The following is a 17,761-nucleotide window of genomic DNA, read 5'->3' as shown; positions in this document are numbered from 1 at the left end:
AGGCACCCTGATTGAAAACCACAGGTCTTTTGAATGGATGCAGCTCATTTATGTTTCAATGGGTGGGGTGGCTTATGTGTGGGAGGGAGGAAAATGGAATTATGGGATTTGTAGGCAAAAAAGAAAACTCAAACAGGAAATACCAGTTCACAAAAAGCTAGCCACAGTGTTATGGTAATCTCACAACATAGCCATTTAGCCCCAAGACAAGCGCAGATCCTTCCTAAGCATGTCATTACTGTCTGCCAGGTACGTACTAAACTCACCTTATGGTGGATAACCCCTTTAACCCCTTCACGACGAGCGACGTACATGTACGGCGCCGCGAAGTGTCACTTGGCGCGCGGCGACGTACATGTACGTCGCGGGGTTCCGGGAGCGCCGCGTCACCGGTAGCGGTGATCGGACCGGGATGACTGCTGTTATCTAACAGCAGGCATCCCGGCACATTGCCGAGGGGGGTCCTGAGACCCCCCCATGACCGCGATGCGCGCAAATCGCAGGTCAATTGAGACCTGCGATCTGCGCGATTCCGGGTCATACGGGTCACTGGTGACCCGGTGACCCGGAAAATAAGAGCGATCGGGGGTGTCCGAGACACCCTCGATCCCCCTAAAGGGATAGGAGTTTGGTGGCAGGGGTGCCACCCCTCCTATCCCTGCTATTGGTCGGCCGAGTGACCGACCGATAGCAGACCGGGGGAGGGGGGGTTAAAGTTCGGTTCCCCCGCTTTGCCCACCTGTCGGTGTCCGGGCAAAACGGGGAAACCGTCCAGGGAAGGTCGGCGTCGAAGGTCCCTACCTGGATCCCCGTTCGCGATCCTCCCCCACGTGCGGCGGCAGCAATACTTCCGGGTCCTGCTAGGTGAGTTGTTGCCTAGCAACATCCGGAGGGCCACAGTTTACAGTGGTCTCTAAGCCGTGGCTCTCCAGATGTTGCAAAACTACAACTCCCAGCATGCCCAGACAGCTGTTTGCTGTGTGGGCATGCTGGGACTTGTAGTTTTGCAATATTTAGAGGGGTTCAGGTTGTAGATCACTAAGTGGTCTCAAACTGTAGCCCTCCAGATGTTGCAAAACTACAACTCTCAGCATGCCCAGACAGCAGTTTGCTGTCTGGGCATGCTGCGAGTTGTAGTTTTGCAACATCTGGAGGGCCACAGTTTTGAGACCACTGGACAGTGATTTACAACCTGAACCCCTCTAAATCTTGCAAAACTACAACTCCCAGCATTCAGGAACAGCATAAGGCTGTCTTGGCATGCTGGGAGTTGTACTTGCGTGCCTCCAGCCATTGCATAACTACATCTCCCAGCATGCCCTTCCGCAATCAGTACATGCTGGGAGTTGTAGTTTTGCAACAGCTGGAGGCACACTGGTTGGAAAATACTGAGTTAGGTCATAGAACCTAACTCAAGGTTTTCCAGCCAGTGCGCCTCCAGCTGTTGCAAAACTACAACTCCCAGCATGCATGGTCTGTCAGTGCATGCTGGGAGTTGTAGTTTTGACCCCCCTCCCGTGTGAATGTACAGGCTACATTCACACTGGCGGCAGATTACAGTGAGTTCCCCGCTACAAATTTGTGCTGCGGGAAATTTTTCGCCGCAGCTCAAACTCCTAGCGGGAGACTCAGTGTAATCCGCCGCCAGTGTGAATGTAACCTAAAAACACTGCACTACACTAACATAAAATAAAGAGTAAAACACTATATATATACACACGTACACTGCCCCCCCACCACCCCCCTTCCCCAATAAAAATGAAAAACGTATTGTATGGCAGTGTTTCTAAGATGGAGCCTCCAGCTGTTGCAAAACAAAAACTCCCAGCATTTCTGGACAGCAATTGACTGTCCAAGCATGCTGGGAGTTTAGCAACAGCTGGAGGCACCCTGTTTGGGAATCACTGGCATAGAATACCCCTATGTCCACCCCTATGCAAATCCCTAATTCAGGCCTCAAATGCGCATGGCGCTCTCACTTTGGAGCCCTGTCGTATTTCAAGGCAACAGTTAAGGGCCACATATGGGGTATCGCCGTACTCGGGAGAAATTGCCTAACAAATTTTGGGGGGCTTTTTCTCCTTTTACCCCTTATGAAAAGGAACAGTTGGGGTCTACACCAGCATGTTAGTGTAAAAAAATAATTTTTACACTAACATGCTGGTGTTGCCCTATACTTTTCATTTTCACAAGAGGTAAAAGGGAAAAACGCCCCCCAAAAATTGTAATTCAATTTCTCCCGAGTACGGAGATACCCCATATGTGGGCGCAAAGTGCTCTGGGGGCGCACAACAAGGCCCAGAAGGGAGAGTGCGCCATGTACATTTGAGGTGATTTGCACAGGGGTGGCTGATTGTTACAGCGGTTCTGACAAACGCAAAAAAAAAAAAACACCCACATGTGACCCCATTTTGGAAACTACACCCCTCACGGAATGTAATAAGGGGTGCAGCGAGAATTTACACCCCACAGGTGTCTGACGGATCTTTGGAACAGTGGTCCGTGAAAATGAAAAATTTTGCACAGCCCACTGTTCCAAAGATCTGTCAGACACAAGTGTGTGTGTGTGTGGGGGGGGGGGGGGGGGGGGGTAAATGCTCACTGTATCCCTCATTACATTCTGTGAGGGTCTATTTTCCAAAATGGTATGCCATGTGGGGGTTATTTTGCTGTTCTGGCACCATAAGGGCTTCCTAAATGCGACATGCCCCCCGAGCAAAATTTGCTCTCAAAAAGTCAAATATAACGCCTTCTCTTCTGAGCATTGTAGTTCGCCCGCAGTGTACTTCAGGTCCACTTATGGGGTACCGCCATACTCAGAAGAGATGGGGTTACAAATTTTGGGGGGTCTTTTCTGCTATTAACCCTTTAAAAAATGTGAAATTTGGGGGAAAACCAACATTTTAGTGAATTTTTCTTTTTTTTTTTACATATGCAAAAGTCGTGAAACACCTGTGGGGTATTAAGGCTCACTTTATACCTTGTTATGTTCCTCAAGGGGTCTAGTTTCCAAAATGGTATGCCATGTGTTTTTTTATTGCTGTTCTGGCACCATAGGGGCTTCCTAAATGCGACATGCCCCCCGAGCAAAATTTGCTCTCAAAAAGCCAAATATGACGCCTTCTCTTCTGAGCATTGTAGTTCGCCCGCAGTGCACTTCAGGTCCACTTATGAGGTACCTTCATACTCAGAAGAGATGGGGTTACAAATTTTGGAGGGTCTTTTCTGCTATTAACCCTTTAAAAAATTAGAAATTTGGGGGAAAACCAACATTTTAGTGAAAATATATATATTTTTTTTTACATATGCAAAAGTCGTGAAACACCTGTGGGGTATTAAGGCTCACTTTATTCCTTGTTATGTTCCTCAAGGGGTCTAGTTTCCAAAATGGTATGCCATGTGTTTTTTTGCTGTTCTGGCACCATAGGGGCTTCCTAAATGCGACATGCCCCCCAAAAACCATTTCAGAAAAACGTACTCTCTAAAATCCCCTTGTCGCTCCTTCGCTTCTGAGCCCTCTACTGCGCCCGCCGAACACTTTACATGGACATATGAGGTATGTGCTTACTCAAGAGAAATTGGGCTACAAATATAAGTATACATTTTCTCCTTTTACCCCTTGTAAAAATTCAAAAATTGGGTATACAAGAACATGCGAGTGTAAAAAATGAAGATTTTGAATTTTCTCCTTCACTTTGCTGCTTTTCCTGTGAAACACCTAAAGGGTTAAAACATTTACTGAATGTAATTTTGAATACTTTGGGGGGTGCAGTTTTTATAATGGGGTCATTTATGGGGTATTTCTAATATGAAGACCCTTCAAATCCACTTCAAACCTGAACTGGTCCCTGAAAAATTGCGAGTTTGAAAATTTTGTGAAAAATTAGAAAATTGCTGCTGAACTTTGAAGCCCTCTGGTGTCTTCCAAAAGTAAAAACTTGTCAATTTTATGATGCAATCATAAAGTAGACATATTATATATGTGAATCCCAAAAAAAATTTATTTGGAATATCCATTTACCTTACAAGCAGAGAGCTTCAAAGTTAGAAAAATGCAAAATTTTACATTTTTTCATCAAATTTTGGGATTTTTCACCAAGAAAGGATGCAAGTTTCCACAAAAATTTACCACTATATTAAAGTAGAATATGTCACGTAAAAACTGTCTCAGAATCAGAATGATAACTAAAAGCATTCCAGAGTTATTATTATTTAAAGTGACAGTGGTCAGATTTGCAAAAAAGAGCTTCGTCCTAGAGGTGAAAATGGGCTCCGTCCTTAAGGGGTTAAAGCAGATAATTCTATAGTGTGAAAGCAGCCTTAGTCTATTTAACTTCCAGTTTGTAACAGTTGCAAAAAAAAGTCCAATGGGGTGAACACTCAGCACTGTATATTGCGAATAACAATGCATGTTTTGTTAAAAAGAATGGAATCTATTGATTGATGTATCCTTAAAGAAGGATTATACACAATCTTCAAAGTTCCCTTATGGCGTTATTACTAATGATTTACATCTCACTTTTTTTTTCTTGATAAACAGTATTTCAAGGTCTGAGTGGATTGATAGCTCTGTTAAGCTGGAGGAGCAATCCCTCTGGTAGATTATCATTCTTCATTTGTTCTTAAGAGGATACTTGTGTAGGGACTACTGTCTATATGAAAGAAGAGTAGAATTAAAGAGCCTATTGAATGAGACATTCCACTCCTCTTACTATACTGCTTTCACGTCTGACATGTCTATAGACTATACTCCTGGTTACACCTCAGGCCATGTTCGGTATAGAACTGCAGCCTCAGACACATTCCCTGTGGTCTGAAATGGCTGGGAAGATAGAACAGACACAGAACTATTTGTTGTCTGATAATTTCTGCAGGCTTACTACAGGATCAAGAAACAGTCATTCCAAAAGTGATATATATCAATGTGCAACCAACATAACAGTGTTGGTTACTTTTTATATCTGCACAAGTGACCCCCCGACCTACGATGGCCCCGACATACGATAATTTCAACATACGATGCTTTTGTATGTCGGGGCCTTCGCATAAACAGCTATCCGGCAGCACAGACTGCTTCAGCTGCCACCAGATAGCCATTTACGGTGCCCCGTGTGCTCCGGTGATGGTCTCTTACCTGTCTTCGGGGCTCCGGATCGTCCTATTCAGGATCCCCTGCATCGCCAGCGCTCTCCTTCATCGTCATCACGTCACCGCGCACGCTGTCCCGTCATCCAATAGGAGCGGCGTGCGTAATGACGTCATGGCGGTGACAGAGAGCGAGAATCCCGTGGAAGCAGAGACGTCCGGAGCGTTGGGGACACCCCGGGGACGTGGCGACATCGATGGAGGGCGACATCCAGGGCAGCGGTGACGAGCGGTGACTGGTCCGGAGCGGCGGGGACAGGTGAGTATGACTTCCTAATTTTTCCATTGTACGGATCCCTCAACATACGATGGTTTCAACAAACGATGGTTCATTTGATTATGATTTCCATTGTATGTTGAGGGACCACTGTACTTATGATTATTTGATCTTAACTTGGTACAGATTGAAGATAGTATTCATTATAACAATTATGGGGGAGTTTATAGCAACATTATGGGGGAGTTTTGATAAATATCTCTCTCTATACTTGAAACCTCTACATAAAGTGCAAAGCAGCTCTCTGATTCCTCCTTTTGAAGGTAGCTTTACCTTAACCCCTTGCCGCAAATGGACATTGATTAACGTCAATTTGCAGCTTCCGAGGTTTGACGCGCCTTCAGCAGGTGAGCGCCCCTCATATCCGGTGGGTCCAGTATCTATATGCAACCAGGAGCCACGGCTAATTCCGGACATCGCCCATTGGGCAGATGTCCGGCATTAACCCTTTAGACGGGGCGATCAAACTTGATCACCGCATATAAAACGAGAGTAAACCGTTGCCGTTTAGCTCAGTGGTGCTGTTCGGTGCCATGGTGAAATTGCGGCATCCTGAAAGCTTGCAGGACACGAGGAGGATCCCTTCCTGCCTCCTCACTGTGCAATCGCAGGATCACTGCTCCGTGCCTGAGATCCAGGCAGGAGTAGTCGAGCGGCGATAACACTGATCAATGCCATGCTATTGCATGGCAGTGATCAGTGTAGGAAATCAGTGTGTGCAATGTTATAGTCCCCTATGGAGGCTATAGCATTGCAAAAAAAAGTGTTTAATAAATGTGATTTAACCCCTTCGCTAATAAGTTTGAATCACTCACCTTTTCCAATTTAAAAAAAAACTGTGTAAATAAAAATGAAAATAAACATATGTGGTATTGCCGCGTGCATAAATGTCCAAACTATAAAAATATATTGTTAATTAATCCTCACGGTCAATGGCGTACTTGTAAAAAAAATTCCAAAGTCCAAATGAGCGCATTTTTGGTCACTTTTTATAAGTTATAGGGGTCAGAAGATGACATTTTTCAACTTATTAATTTTGGTGCATGTAGTTATAATTTTTTTAGTAGTAAAATAAATTTAAACCTATATAAAATGGATATCCGCACGACTGTTTGGACCTACAGAATAAATATAAGGTGCATTTTTTATCGAAACTGTAGAAAGAGTAGAAATGGAAGCCCCTAAAAATTACAAAAAGGCCTTTTTTTCAATTTTGCCCCACAAATATTTTTTCTTCTGGTTTTGCCGTAGATTTTGTGGTGAAATTATTAATGGTTTTACAAAGTAAAATTGTCGGTGCAAAGAACAAGCCCACATATGGATTTTTAGGTGGAAAATTGAAAGTGTTATAATTTTTAGAAGGTGAGGAGGAAAAAACAAAAGTGCAAAAATGAAAAATCACCAAAGAGGGAAGGGATTAAAGGGGTACTCCGGTGCTTACACATCTTATCCCCTATCCAAAGGATAGGGGATAAAATGCCTGATCGCGGGAGTCCCGCAGCTGGGGACGCCCACGATCATGCACGCGGCACCCCGTTTGTAATCAGTCCCCGGAGCGTGTTTGCTCCCGTGTGACGTCACGCTCCACCCCTCAATGCAAGCCTACGGGAAGGGGCGTGATAGCTATCACGTCCCCTCCCGTAGGCTTGCATTGTGGGGCGGAGCATGCTGTCACACGGGGGCGTGACGTCACACGCCGCCGGCCCTGCGGTCGACCTTAATCAGACCCTGAGCGAACACGCTCTGGGGACTGATTACAAACTGGGTGCCGCGTGCATGATCGCGGGCGTCCCCAGCTGCAGGACTCCCGCGATCAGGCATCTTATCCCCTATCCTTTGGATAGGGGATAAGATGTGTAAGCACCGGAGTACCCCTTTAAACTCAATGGCCCTGATTTATCAATCTGTCTGAGACAGAAACTGGAGTGATTTTCCCAAGCAACCAATCACGGCTAAGCTTTCATTTTATCAGAGCTCCATAAGATATAAAACATGAGCTGTGATTGGTTGCTTGGGAAAATCACTCCAGTTTCTGTCTCAGACAGATTGATAAATTAGGGCCAATGTTTCACTACAATCCATGGGTCTTAGAACAAGTTTGGGAATATATGCCAAACCAGAAATCTCACCAGAAGGAAAGAATACTCACCTGTAGACAGCTGTTCTAAAATAGGGCATTAGAAAACTGCTTTGCATATCCTTCTTCCCAGAGTTCCCACTGCAGCATGAATGATGTGTAAGGCTGCGTTCGCATCACGATTTCTCAATCCGACTTGAGTACATGATTTTCTAATTAAACTTGTATGAAATCGTATATAAAGTCGGATTCATTGACCTCCATTAAAAAATCGGATCCATTACACACATCAGATTTGATCCAAATTCGATTTCCCTTGATTCTTATTCGGGTCTGAAATCGGGTTTGACCACGATTTCAGAGCTGAAAATAAATCGTGTGAAATCGTATGCAGATCAAATCGCATGTGTGTAATGGATCCGATTTTTTAATGGAGGTCAATGGATCCGACTTTATATACAATTTCACATGATTTTAAGTTAGAAAATTGTGTACTCAAGTCGGATGGAGAAATCGTGATGTGAACGCAGCCTAGGTCTTCACATGTCTTCATAAACCTGTTAAGGACCCAGGACGTACGTCCTGAGTCCTCTCCCATTCTATAATGCGGGGCCACGGCTTGGGAGCCGTGGCTAATAATGTGCAGCACTGATCGTGGTGCCGCGCGCTATTAACCCTTTAGACGCATGCTGGTTAGCTCAGGGAGCTGTTTGGGATCGCTGCCGCGAAATCGCGAACATCCCTTACATGACAGCCGGAGGATCCCTACCTGCCTCCATGCTGTCCAATCGCCGAATGACTGCTCAATGCCTGAGATCCAGGCATGAGCAGTCAAGCGGCAGAATCATCGATCAGTGGTTTCCTATGAGAAACCACTGATCAATGTAAAAGATCAGTGTGTGCAGTGTTATAGCCCCCTATGGGAGCTATAACATTGCAAAAAATAGTGGGGAAAAAAAGTGAATAAAGATCATTTAAAGGGTAGCTCCCACCATCCTTTTTTTCCCTCTCTGTCCCTGCCTATTTCCCATCTATCCCTAACCTCCTCCCTGCCTATTTTTTATATATTTTTTCACTATGTAAAAAATGCAGTTTTGTCTGTCTGGTAGTGTGCTCACTACCAGGCATACTTCCCCAGCAGGCGTGACGGCACTGATGCCTGCTGGGGCTGACTTCTGCCCTTAGTTCATCTACACAGGGTGCCGCCAGCTGTTTCACCACTACAACTCCCAGCTTGCCCTGACATCTATTGGCTGTCAGGGCATGCTGGGAGTTGTAGTGGGGAAAAACTGGAGGCACCCTGTGTTAAAAACAATACATGGCCGCGGCGCAACCCGAACCCCGCTACCCCTCCCCTGAACCCCGCTACCCGAACACCCGCTACCCGAACACCCGCTACCCGAACACCCCCCCCACCTAACCCCCCCGACATACCAGGGCAGTGCAGCGACGGGCAGGATAGCAGCGACGGGATGCCGGGAGGCAGGGCCGGCGTGCAAGGCCAGGGAGCAGGGGAGCCAATGAGCGCTTCTTCTATTCTCAGCGCTCGCTCCCACCTGTTTGATTGACAGGCGGGAGCGAGCACCGCAGTGAGTGAATTCCGACTCATTGCCAGGCTTCAATGAGTCGAAATTCACTAGCGACGTCACTGTCGAATGCATTCGGCCACTAGGAGGGCAACCCTGGTGGTCCAGTGGGGTGGATCGCTCCCCCGCAGCGCGATCGCGGGGGGGGGGGGGGGCGATCCACTACTGAGGTAGCCTGAGGGCTTACCTCTCCTCCTGGCAGGACCAGGCTTTATCAATCGAGCGCAGAGCACACAGATGAATGGGATTGTATGTAATCCCATTCATCTGTATGAGGAATCAAATGATTCCTCCTAAAAGTCGCCTAAGGGGACTAAAAGTGGAAAAGAAAAAAAGGTAAAAAAATGTTTAACACACACACATTAACCCCTTCCTTATTAAAAGTTTAAATCACCCCCCTTTCCCCAAATTCCATATAAATAATATATAAACATAATAAAAATAAACATATGTGGTATCGCCGCGTGTGTAAATGTCCGAACTATAAAAATATATCATTAATTAAACCGCACGGTCAATGGCATACGCGCAAAAAAATTCCAAAATCCAAAATAGCGTATTTTTGGTCACTTTTTATATCATGAAAAAGTGAATAAAAAGCTATCAAAAAGTCCGATCAATACAAAAATGGTACCGATAAAAACTTCAGATCATGTCACAAAAAATGAGCCCTCATACTGCCCCATACGCGGAAAAATAAAAAAGTTATAGGGGTCAGAAAAAAGAGAAGGTGTCATTTTTACCGAAAAATGCACTGTGTAGAAACGGAAGCCCCCAAAAGTTGCAAAATGGCATTTTTTCTTCAATTTTGTCGCACAATGATTTTTTTCCGTTTTGCCGTAGATTTTTGGGTAAAATTACTGATCTCACTGCAAAGTAGAATTGGTGGCGCAAAAAATAAGCCCTCATATGGATTTTTAGGTGCAAAATTGAAAGGGTTATGATTTTTAAAAGGTGAGGAGGAAAAAATGAAAGTGCAAAAACGGGAAAACCCGTGGTCCTTAAGGGGTTAAGTACTATAACATATCAATTTTTTTCTTTCATGACAGTGCCCATTTAACACCTTCCCTACTAAAAGTTTGAATCACCCCCCTTTTCCCATTAACAAAAAAAAAAACTGTGTAAATAAAAATAAACATATGTGGTATCGCCGCGTACGGAAATGTCCGAATTATAAAAATATATTGTTAATTAAACCGCACGGTCAATGGCGTACGCGCAAAAAAATTCCAAAGTCCAAAATAGTGTATTTTTGGTCACTTTTTATATCATGAAAAAATGATCAATAAGTCCTATCAATGCAGAAATGGTACCGCTCAAAACTTCAGATCACAGCGCAAAAAATTTGCCCTCATACGCGGAAAAATAAAAAAGTTAAATTTATTTTAGAATTTCTTTTTCTGTCTGTCCACAGTGCTCTCTACTGACTCCTCTGACCATGTCAGGAACTGTCCAGAGCAGGAACAATTCTCCATAATGAACCTCTCCTGCTCTGGACAGTTCCTAACAAAGCCGGTCCCACCAGCGAAACGTCGGACAGGCTAACTATGCTATATTAATTAGCAGTATGCTGTACCGAACATATACCGGAGCATAAGCTTATTATTGAATGCATGTCCCTCTCCTTTGTGACCGCTGTGATAACACAGATATATACATAGCGTGTCACATACGTACAAAAGGAGTGAAATGCATTCTTCTATGTGTTAATCAGTGCAGCTGCACAATATCGGAAGCACACTGTGTTTTTAAACAAGTTTACATTAATTTGGGTTTCACACTCTAGGGAGTATAATAAAGTTTATTAATAATTTTATACTAATGTGGGGGGGGGGGTTTCCTTGTTTGGGGATATTATTCTGAGGGTTTTTCCCTCTGGGAGATTGTGTTTTGTGCATAGGTAGCAACAGACACATATATTTTTATATAGAGGACAAAAGTGGTGCACGTGGTTCAGCTTGTTGAAAACAATAAAGTGATCCCATAAAGCAGAAATAGTCTTAGTGGTATTCAAGCAAATGTTTTAAAGTCATGCAAAAAAAATGTCTTTGTGTGAAACATTATCCTTCACACTACTTATCCTGTTTAGAATGTAGTGCTTTCTATCTGTACAGTCTATGGGGAGATTTATGATTGCTTCTTTTATTTTTAACAAGGCCTCTGCAAAATGAAAGAAGGGATCTGGTAGGTTTCTATGGGCAACTGGGCAACTTTTCCTTTCCACAGGTTTGATGAATCTCCACCTATGAGCCCTTTTACAGTGGCCGACGCTTTTCCGATTATAAGCACTGATCTAGGGGATCGGCACATATTTATCGAGCCATCACAAGGCCCAATCAATTGTGGGCCTCACCAGCAATCACTGGATAATAATAATAATTAAAAAAAAAAAACAATAAACATAAAAATTATGATAATGTTTTTCACAGGAATCACTATGGAAACAAGAAGTAAGGCTGGTTTCAGGCAAGCAGACACAAACATCCAAACTAAAGACAATTTCAGTTCAGGTCATTAGACCCACCATTTAGTCAGGACTTACGGCCATAAAAAAGATCCAAAGATTTTTCTGTATTACACTTGTCTTAAACTAGCCTACCGTAAATAGAATTCATAAGCTGTTCTGTCATGATCTTTTTGTATGGTGTATTATTTCAATTCTGTCCTGATGGTAAGCCATGTATCTGCCATGTATATATTAACACATTATTTATGGGTCCTAGGGCTCCTCTGTAATTGTGCGTCTGTGTTTTAGATTGCAAGGAGAAACTCTAGCTCAGGGAGAAGAGGTGGTGCCAAAGGAATACTCCTCTTCTGTGAAAGCTGCAACAAATGCAAGTGGTGAGTACAGATCTTCATATTCTCGTGCTCTTTCAGACTCAAAAAATAGCTTTTTCTTTATAAAAAAAATATATATATATATAAAAATAAAAAATAAACTAAACATTTCAGACTTTTTTTCTGTCATAAGGTCTGATCTTTTTTTTTTTTTTTTTCTACAGCAAATGCTATTATGCAATTTGCAAATCAGCTGTTTTTATATAGGTGAAAACTACCCAAAAGAGTAAAAAAAAAAAAAAAAAAAAACATTTTCTGAGCAGCAAACAGGTAAAAATTCAGAAGCAGATTTCAATGCGGCAGACCCCCCCCCCCATGGTCTTCAATGTGAACACTGCTGAATTTTCCTCTGTAGAATTTCAAATTTTATACTCCATCGAACAAAATGTCCATTCTTTTAGCAGAATACAGTGATATGCATGTGGTACAAGAGCCAACTCACTATGGCAGGGCCTGCTACACACAGATTGTCCGCCCAGATTTTTCCTGGGCAGATAGTAGATCAGTAGATCAGATATTGTTTAGTTTTAGAAGCTGTTGGTATTGGTCACAGTTTTGTTTAACTTCTAGTAACATCCATTGCAAATTAACCCTTTCAGGACAGCCATTTTTTTATTTTGTGTTTAAATTTTTTCCTCTTCGCCTTTAAAAACCATAACTCTTTCAATTTTCCATCCACAGGGCCATTTTCATTTAATTGTATTTTATTTTGCCACAAAATGCACTGTAAAACTAAAATAGATAAATAAATAGATAAATATTTGTGGGGTGAAAGTAAATCAAAAGCACTACAGTAGAACTGACATGTTATCTTTATTGTGTAACTTATGATACCCAATTTATATAGCTTGTTAAAAAATTTGATCACTTCTAAGATTTAAAACTTCAACAAATAAATAAATTTAAAAATACACTTGCTTTAATTTGACTTCCTGATTCTGATTCCTTTGACCTTAAAGGGGTATTCCAGGAAAAAACGTTTTTTTATTTATATATATCGACTGGTTCCAGAAAGTTAAACAGATTTGTAAATTACTTCTATTAAAAAATCTTAATCCTTTCAGTACTTATGAGCTTCTGAAGTTAAGGTTGTCCTTTTCTGTCTAAGTGCTCTCTGATGACACGTGTCTCGGGAAACGCCCAGTTTAGAAGTAAATTCCCATAGCAAACCTCTTCTAAACTGGGCGGTTCCCGAGACACGTGTCATCAGAGATTACTTAGACAGAAAAGAACAACCTAAACTTCAGAAGCTCATAAGTACTGAAAGGATTAAAAAAATTTAATAGAAGTAATTTACAAATCTGTTTAACTTTCTGGAGCCAGTTGATATATAAAAAAAAGTTTTTTCCTGGATAACCCCTTTAATTTTTTTTTACCATGTGCTGTAGTTTTCATTAGCAATATTTAGGTTTAGATGGGACTTTTTAATCACTTTTTATAAATTTTCCCAATATAAATTGTCACCAAAAATCAGCAATTCTGAACTTTGGTCCTTTTTTTCTTTACATTCACAGATCACCTTATACATTCACCTAATATTTTATTGGTTCATACAAGTTAGCAAACGGTCATACCAAATAATGTTTTTATTTGAAAATATAGGAAAAGGGCGTTACAAAAAACATTCCGACTAGGATAACAGCTAAAGTTTTATTAGCTCTTGTGATCAGGACCCTCATATCTATTGTTTGAGTTGTTATTTTCTTTGTTACTATGTAATGTCTGACTTTGTCTGCACATGTACCTGTATTGTAAAGTTAAATGTTGACGCTATAAAAATGAAGATTATTATCATTGCCGACTAAGCAGAAAATACAATATATACGTTTAGGAAACAGATTTTTTTTTTTCCTCACAACTGGATGATACATTCCAGGAACAATGCAATGCATTTTTTTGTTAATGAACAGAAAGCAGAACATGCACATCAAACAAGTACTTACCCTCCAACCCTTCATCAATGTCTTCAGATCCTCCCTGGACCATCACCTTTTGTGATAAGACTATCAGCTGCCATCTCCTTGTATACAGGACACTCATCTTGGACTGCTGTAAATGGACCACAGGGAGCATATATCTGGTGACTACTTGAGTAGTCTTTACACATGAGTAGATTTATAAGATTGTGGCAGATGAAAGCAAAGTAAGGACAAGATTACTCAGCTTTATAATCCACATTATTTACATTCACCAATGTTAAAATAGCTTTCTGGCTCCAAAAATGGTCAGTTCTTCAATCATGTTAGATCTGGGTCATGTATTAGAGGAACAACATATTGGAATATATTTTACAATACATAGAAATTTTTGATCTGCATTAGGTAGTTTAGGACTGTGGATATACTAGCACAGTAAAATTTTAGTGTGGTTGTCTGGAGAGTTTTAACTCAAGAAAGGATTCTCCAGACAACACATTTAAAATATTATTAAAGAGGTACTCCGCTGCTCAGCGTTTGGAACAAACTGTTCCGAACGCTGGAGCCGGTGTCGGGAGCTCTTGACGTCATAGCCCCGCTCCCTCAATGCAAGTCTATGGGAGGGGGCGTGACGGCTGTCACGCCCCCTCCCATTGACTTGCATTGAAGGGGCGGGCATGACGTCATGAGTGGTGGGGCTATGACATCACAAGCTCTCAGCACCAGCTCCAGCGTTCGGAACAGTTTGTTCCAAACGCTGAGCAGCGGAGTACCCCTTTAAGTTAATCTTAATAGGCAATTCATAACCCCTGAGGATGTGTTCTAGAAGCTGCTGCTAAGTTGACTTTCTATAATAAATAGAAGCAGGGTCAGTATCCATTTACCTTGACATGTATATGTTTTCTGCAATTACATATACTAAAGCATGGCATGCAGCATATTCTGTAATATATTGTGTACGGTAATGGAAAATGTCAGCATATTAATGGATAGATGTTAGAAGGCACTGCTTGTATAAATCAGAATGTTAATGGCTATAATAGCGTGATGTTTTATAATTTTCCATTCCATAGCGATCATGACAATTATTATTCTTTACCCATTCGCTCAGCTGTATAACAGCTCTACACCACTTGTAAAAGAATGATACTCCTAAAGAATAATAATGTGCCATCTGTAGAAGTTTTATGGTCCCACTGTACCTCAAGAAGCAGCAGACAGAATTGCGCCATGTTCCATGAGATGTTGCACTATAAATATTCCTAGATATCAGAAGAGCTATCGAATAATACTGATGTTACTAAGCAGGGAAGAAAAGGCAGAAACCTATTCCTCCAGTTTTTAGGGAAAAATAAATAAATAAAGGCTGCAAAAAGTTCAAATTCCAGATGATTTGTTTGCCCATATCTGACACTCACAGTGCAATAAATAAAACTCCCCCAGAAGAGCCTAAGGGTGCATTCACACGGGCGTATTTGTCAGCGGATCCGCAGCTGAAAAGCTACAAAGGCCCCTAAAGTGCTGCCCTCTTTGTGCCTGCTAATAGCGGCAATCCACCGCTACCAGCAGACACACTGTGAAGTGCGAGTCGCATTGTATCCGCACATCCCGCACATCGCGGCCGCTCCCCCGGCTCCCTGAGCTACACAGAGAGCGGCCGCGATGTGTGCGAGTACACTGCAGGGTAACTCGCACATCGCAGTGTGTCTGCTGGTAGCGGCGGATTGCCGCTATTAGCAGGCACAAAGAGGGCAGCACTTTAGGGGCCTTTGTCAGCGGATCCGCTGACAAATACGCCTGTGTGAATGCACCCTAAAGTACATTTATCCAAGCAATCTCTGTTTTAAGGCCCAAAGGGGTCTCAGCCTCTGTGGTACAAATTTACAGGGATACTCTCTGGAAAAGATGAGGTGTCTGCTGTAATGCCAATAGGAGCACCCCGCAGGCAAACAGGGCACAGCCGCTGTGTTACCTCTGATCCTTACTGTGCAGTCTGTGCAGGTGCAGTTCCTGATGCTGGGCCTGCCGGTAAGGTGAGCACGCATTCTCTTCTTGTGTTAAAGGGCCATCATGTGCACCCAAATCCTTCTCCAACCAACCACTATCAATCACTTGGCATATCAGACAACTTCACTAGCCACATCCGTGCCTGAAAATGTTGCTTTCTAGCTTGCTAGTGTCCTGCCAAGGTGTTCTGTTGTTTGCTTATCTACTAGTGTGTTTGATCCTAGAATGTTGCCTGGTGTCTTCTCTGTCCGCTGTCTTGAACTTTGCCGTTTACCAAAGTCTGATCTTGATCTGTTCCTGACTGTACTACTCTCTCTGACCTATTGCTTGACCACTGGCTATGCTCTTCCAGTACAGACCGTATCCTGTATCTGAACTTCTCTTTTACCTGACCCCTTTGTCTCTTAGCCTACAAGGCCAGCTGTCACATACACCATCTGTCACATACACCATAACCACTCCATATGCCTTTATAGGAGGTAAAGGGTAAAATCCAGGGGCTCAAAGTCAAACCACTTGGTGACACAATGGGTGGTTGTTAAACCTGCTCCAACTATTACAGACTTGATGTTTTTCTAATGTGGACACGAAGTCCTCTTTAATGGGGTACTCCACTGCCCCAGCGGTCGGAATATTTTGTTCCGAATGCATGGAGCGGGCGGTGGGGGATCGTGATGTCATTGTCACTCCCCCCTCGGGATGTCACACCACATCCCCTCAATGCAAGTCTATGGGAGGGGGCTTGGCGGCCGCCACACCCCCTCCCATAGCCTTGCATTGAGGGGGTGTGGCGTGAAGTCACGACCTCCACCACTCGCACCCAGCATTCTAAACGAACGTCGAGTGCTGCACAGAGATCGCAGGAGTCCCGCTAAGTTTTGCTTCTTCAGGAAAATATTTCTTTAGCATAGGGCTGTACTGAGGCACCAAAGGAGTGTCTAGAGCTTCTTAGTGCAAAGTCATATGTGACATCTTCTGTTCCAGTCAGTTATGGTCTATTTAGAATGTACTGTAGGAGCAAACGTACACACATCTTGCCCCGAGCTTCTGTAGATACTGTCATCCTAATGGACAAATAATAGATCAATTTTTCCTGGTCATTAAATTCAATTATTGTGGGTGAACACAATGATTGAATTACAGGCATGTTTAGATCTGTGTTATGTAGTGATTAAGTCAATGGGATACATGCAGCCTTTATTTGTAGATGGAACACTTATACTCCTTACTTGTGAAAGACGACAGATGATAGGCTGTCATTATGCGAAGAGTGCACTTCTGCTACCTTAAATATCCTGCAGGCATCTATTATTATATCACAATATTTGGGCTTAACCACTGGTAATTCTTGGCGCTATGAGCCTTTTTGTTTTCATCATGATCAAATAAGATAGGCTGCTTCAATCCATTAAGACATCACTCATCAAAATGTGCTCGGTGGCAGGCAAGATATAAAACATAGTACCTGTGTAATTCAAAACCTGCTCTTAAACCTATTTATATAGTCTTGGCATGGAAACTAGAGGTTTACATATTTCAAGAGATTAATTATTCCAAAGTAATTACATGAACACGAAGCTACCGTATTTCTTTTTTTATGTCTCCTTGGAACAGAATCATTGCCCGGAGCAGAAACATTAATGGAGGATGATGAAGAATTTGAAAGTGCATCTCAAGTGACAGGACCTGTAAGTATACAATGTTGTCTATTGCAAGGATAACAGTTAAAATGATGGTATTGAGAATATGGATGATAATGACAATTATAATGCTGCTAATGACTATAAAATAGAAAAATAACATTTGTAATGGCTGAAAAATGTATTGTGGCTGCAAATTGTATGTACAAGTGGATACAGTACCAGTATAGTTTTGGTTTGGTAGCAAAACCGGAGAAAATTTTTCAAGCACAGAA

General features: G+C 42.5%; 1 protein-coding gene across 3 annotated transcripts in view; it reads left to right on the top strand.

Annotated features, from left to right (window-relative positions):
* C5H8orf34 (chromosome 5 C8orf34 homolog) overlaps positions 1–17,761 on the top strand; it is a 355,582-nt gene that overhangs the window by 218,187 nt on the left and 119,634 nt on the right. For all 3 annotated transcript variants that reach the window (XM_056522121.1, XM_056522120.1, XM_056522122.1), the window contains exons 9-10: positions 11,841–11,926; positions 17,461–17,534. In XM_056522121.1, coding sequence (XP_056378096.1) covers positions 11,841–11,926; positions 17,461–17,534 — 160 coding nt within the window. The remainder of the gene's footprint in view (positions 1–11,840; positions 11,927–17,460; positions 17,535–17,761) is intronic.

This window comes from Hyla sarda, chromosome 5 (genome assembly GCF_029499605.1).
Source record: "Hyla sarda isolate aHylSar1 chromosome 5, aHylSar1.hap1, whole genome shotgun sequence".
NCBI lineage: Eukaryota > Metazoa > Chordata > Amphibia > Anura > Hylidae > Hyla > Hyla sarda.
Note: the sequence above shows the minus strand (reverse complement) of the source record. Positions and strands in the feature narration are given on the sequence as shown.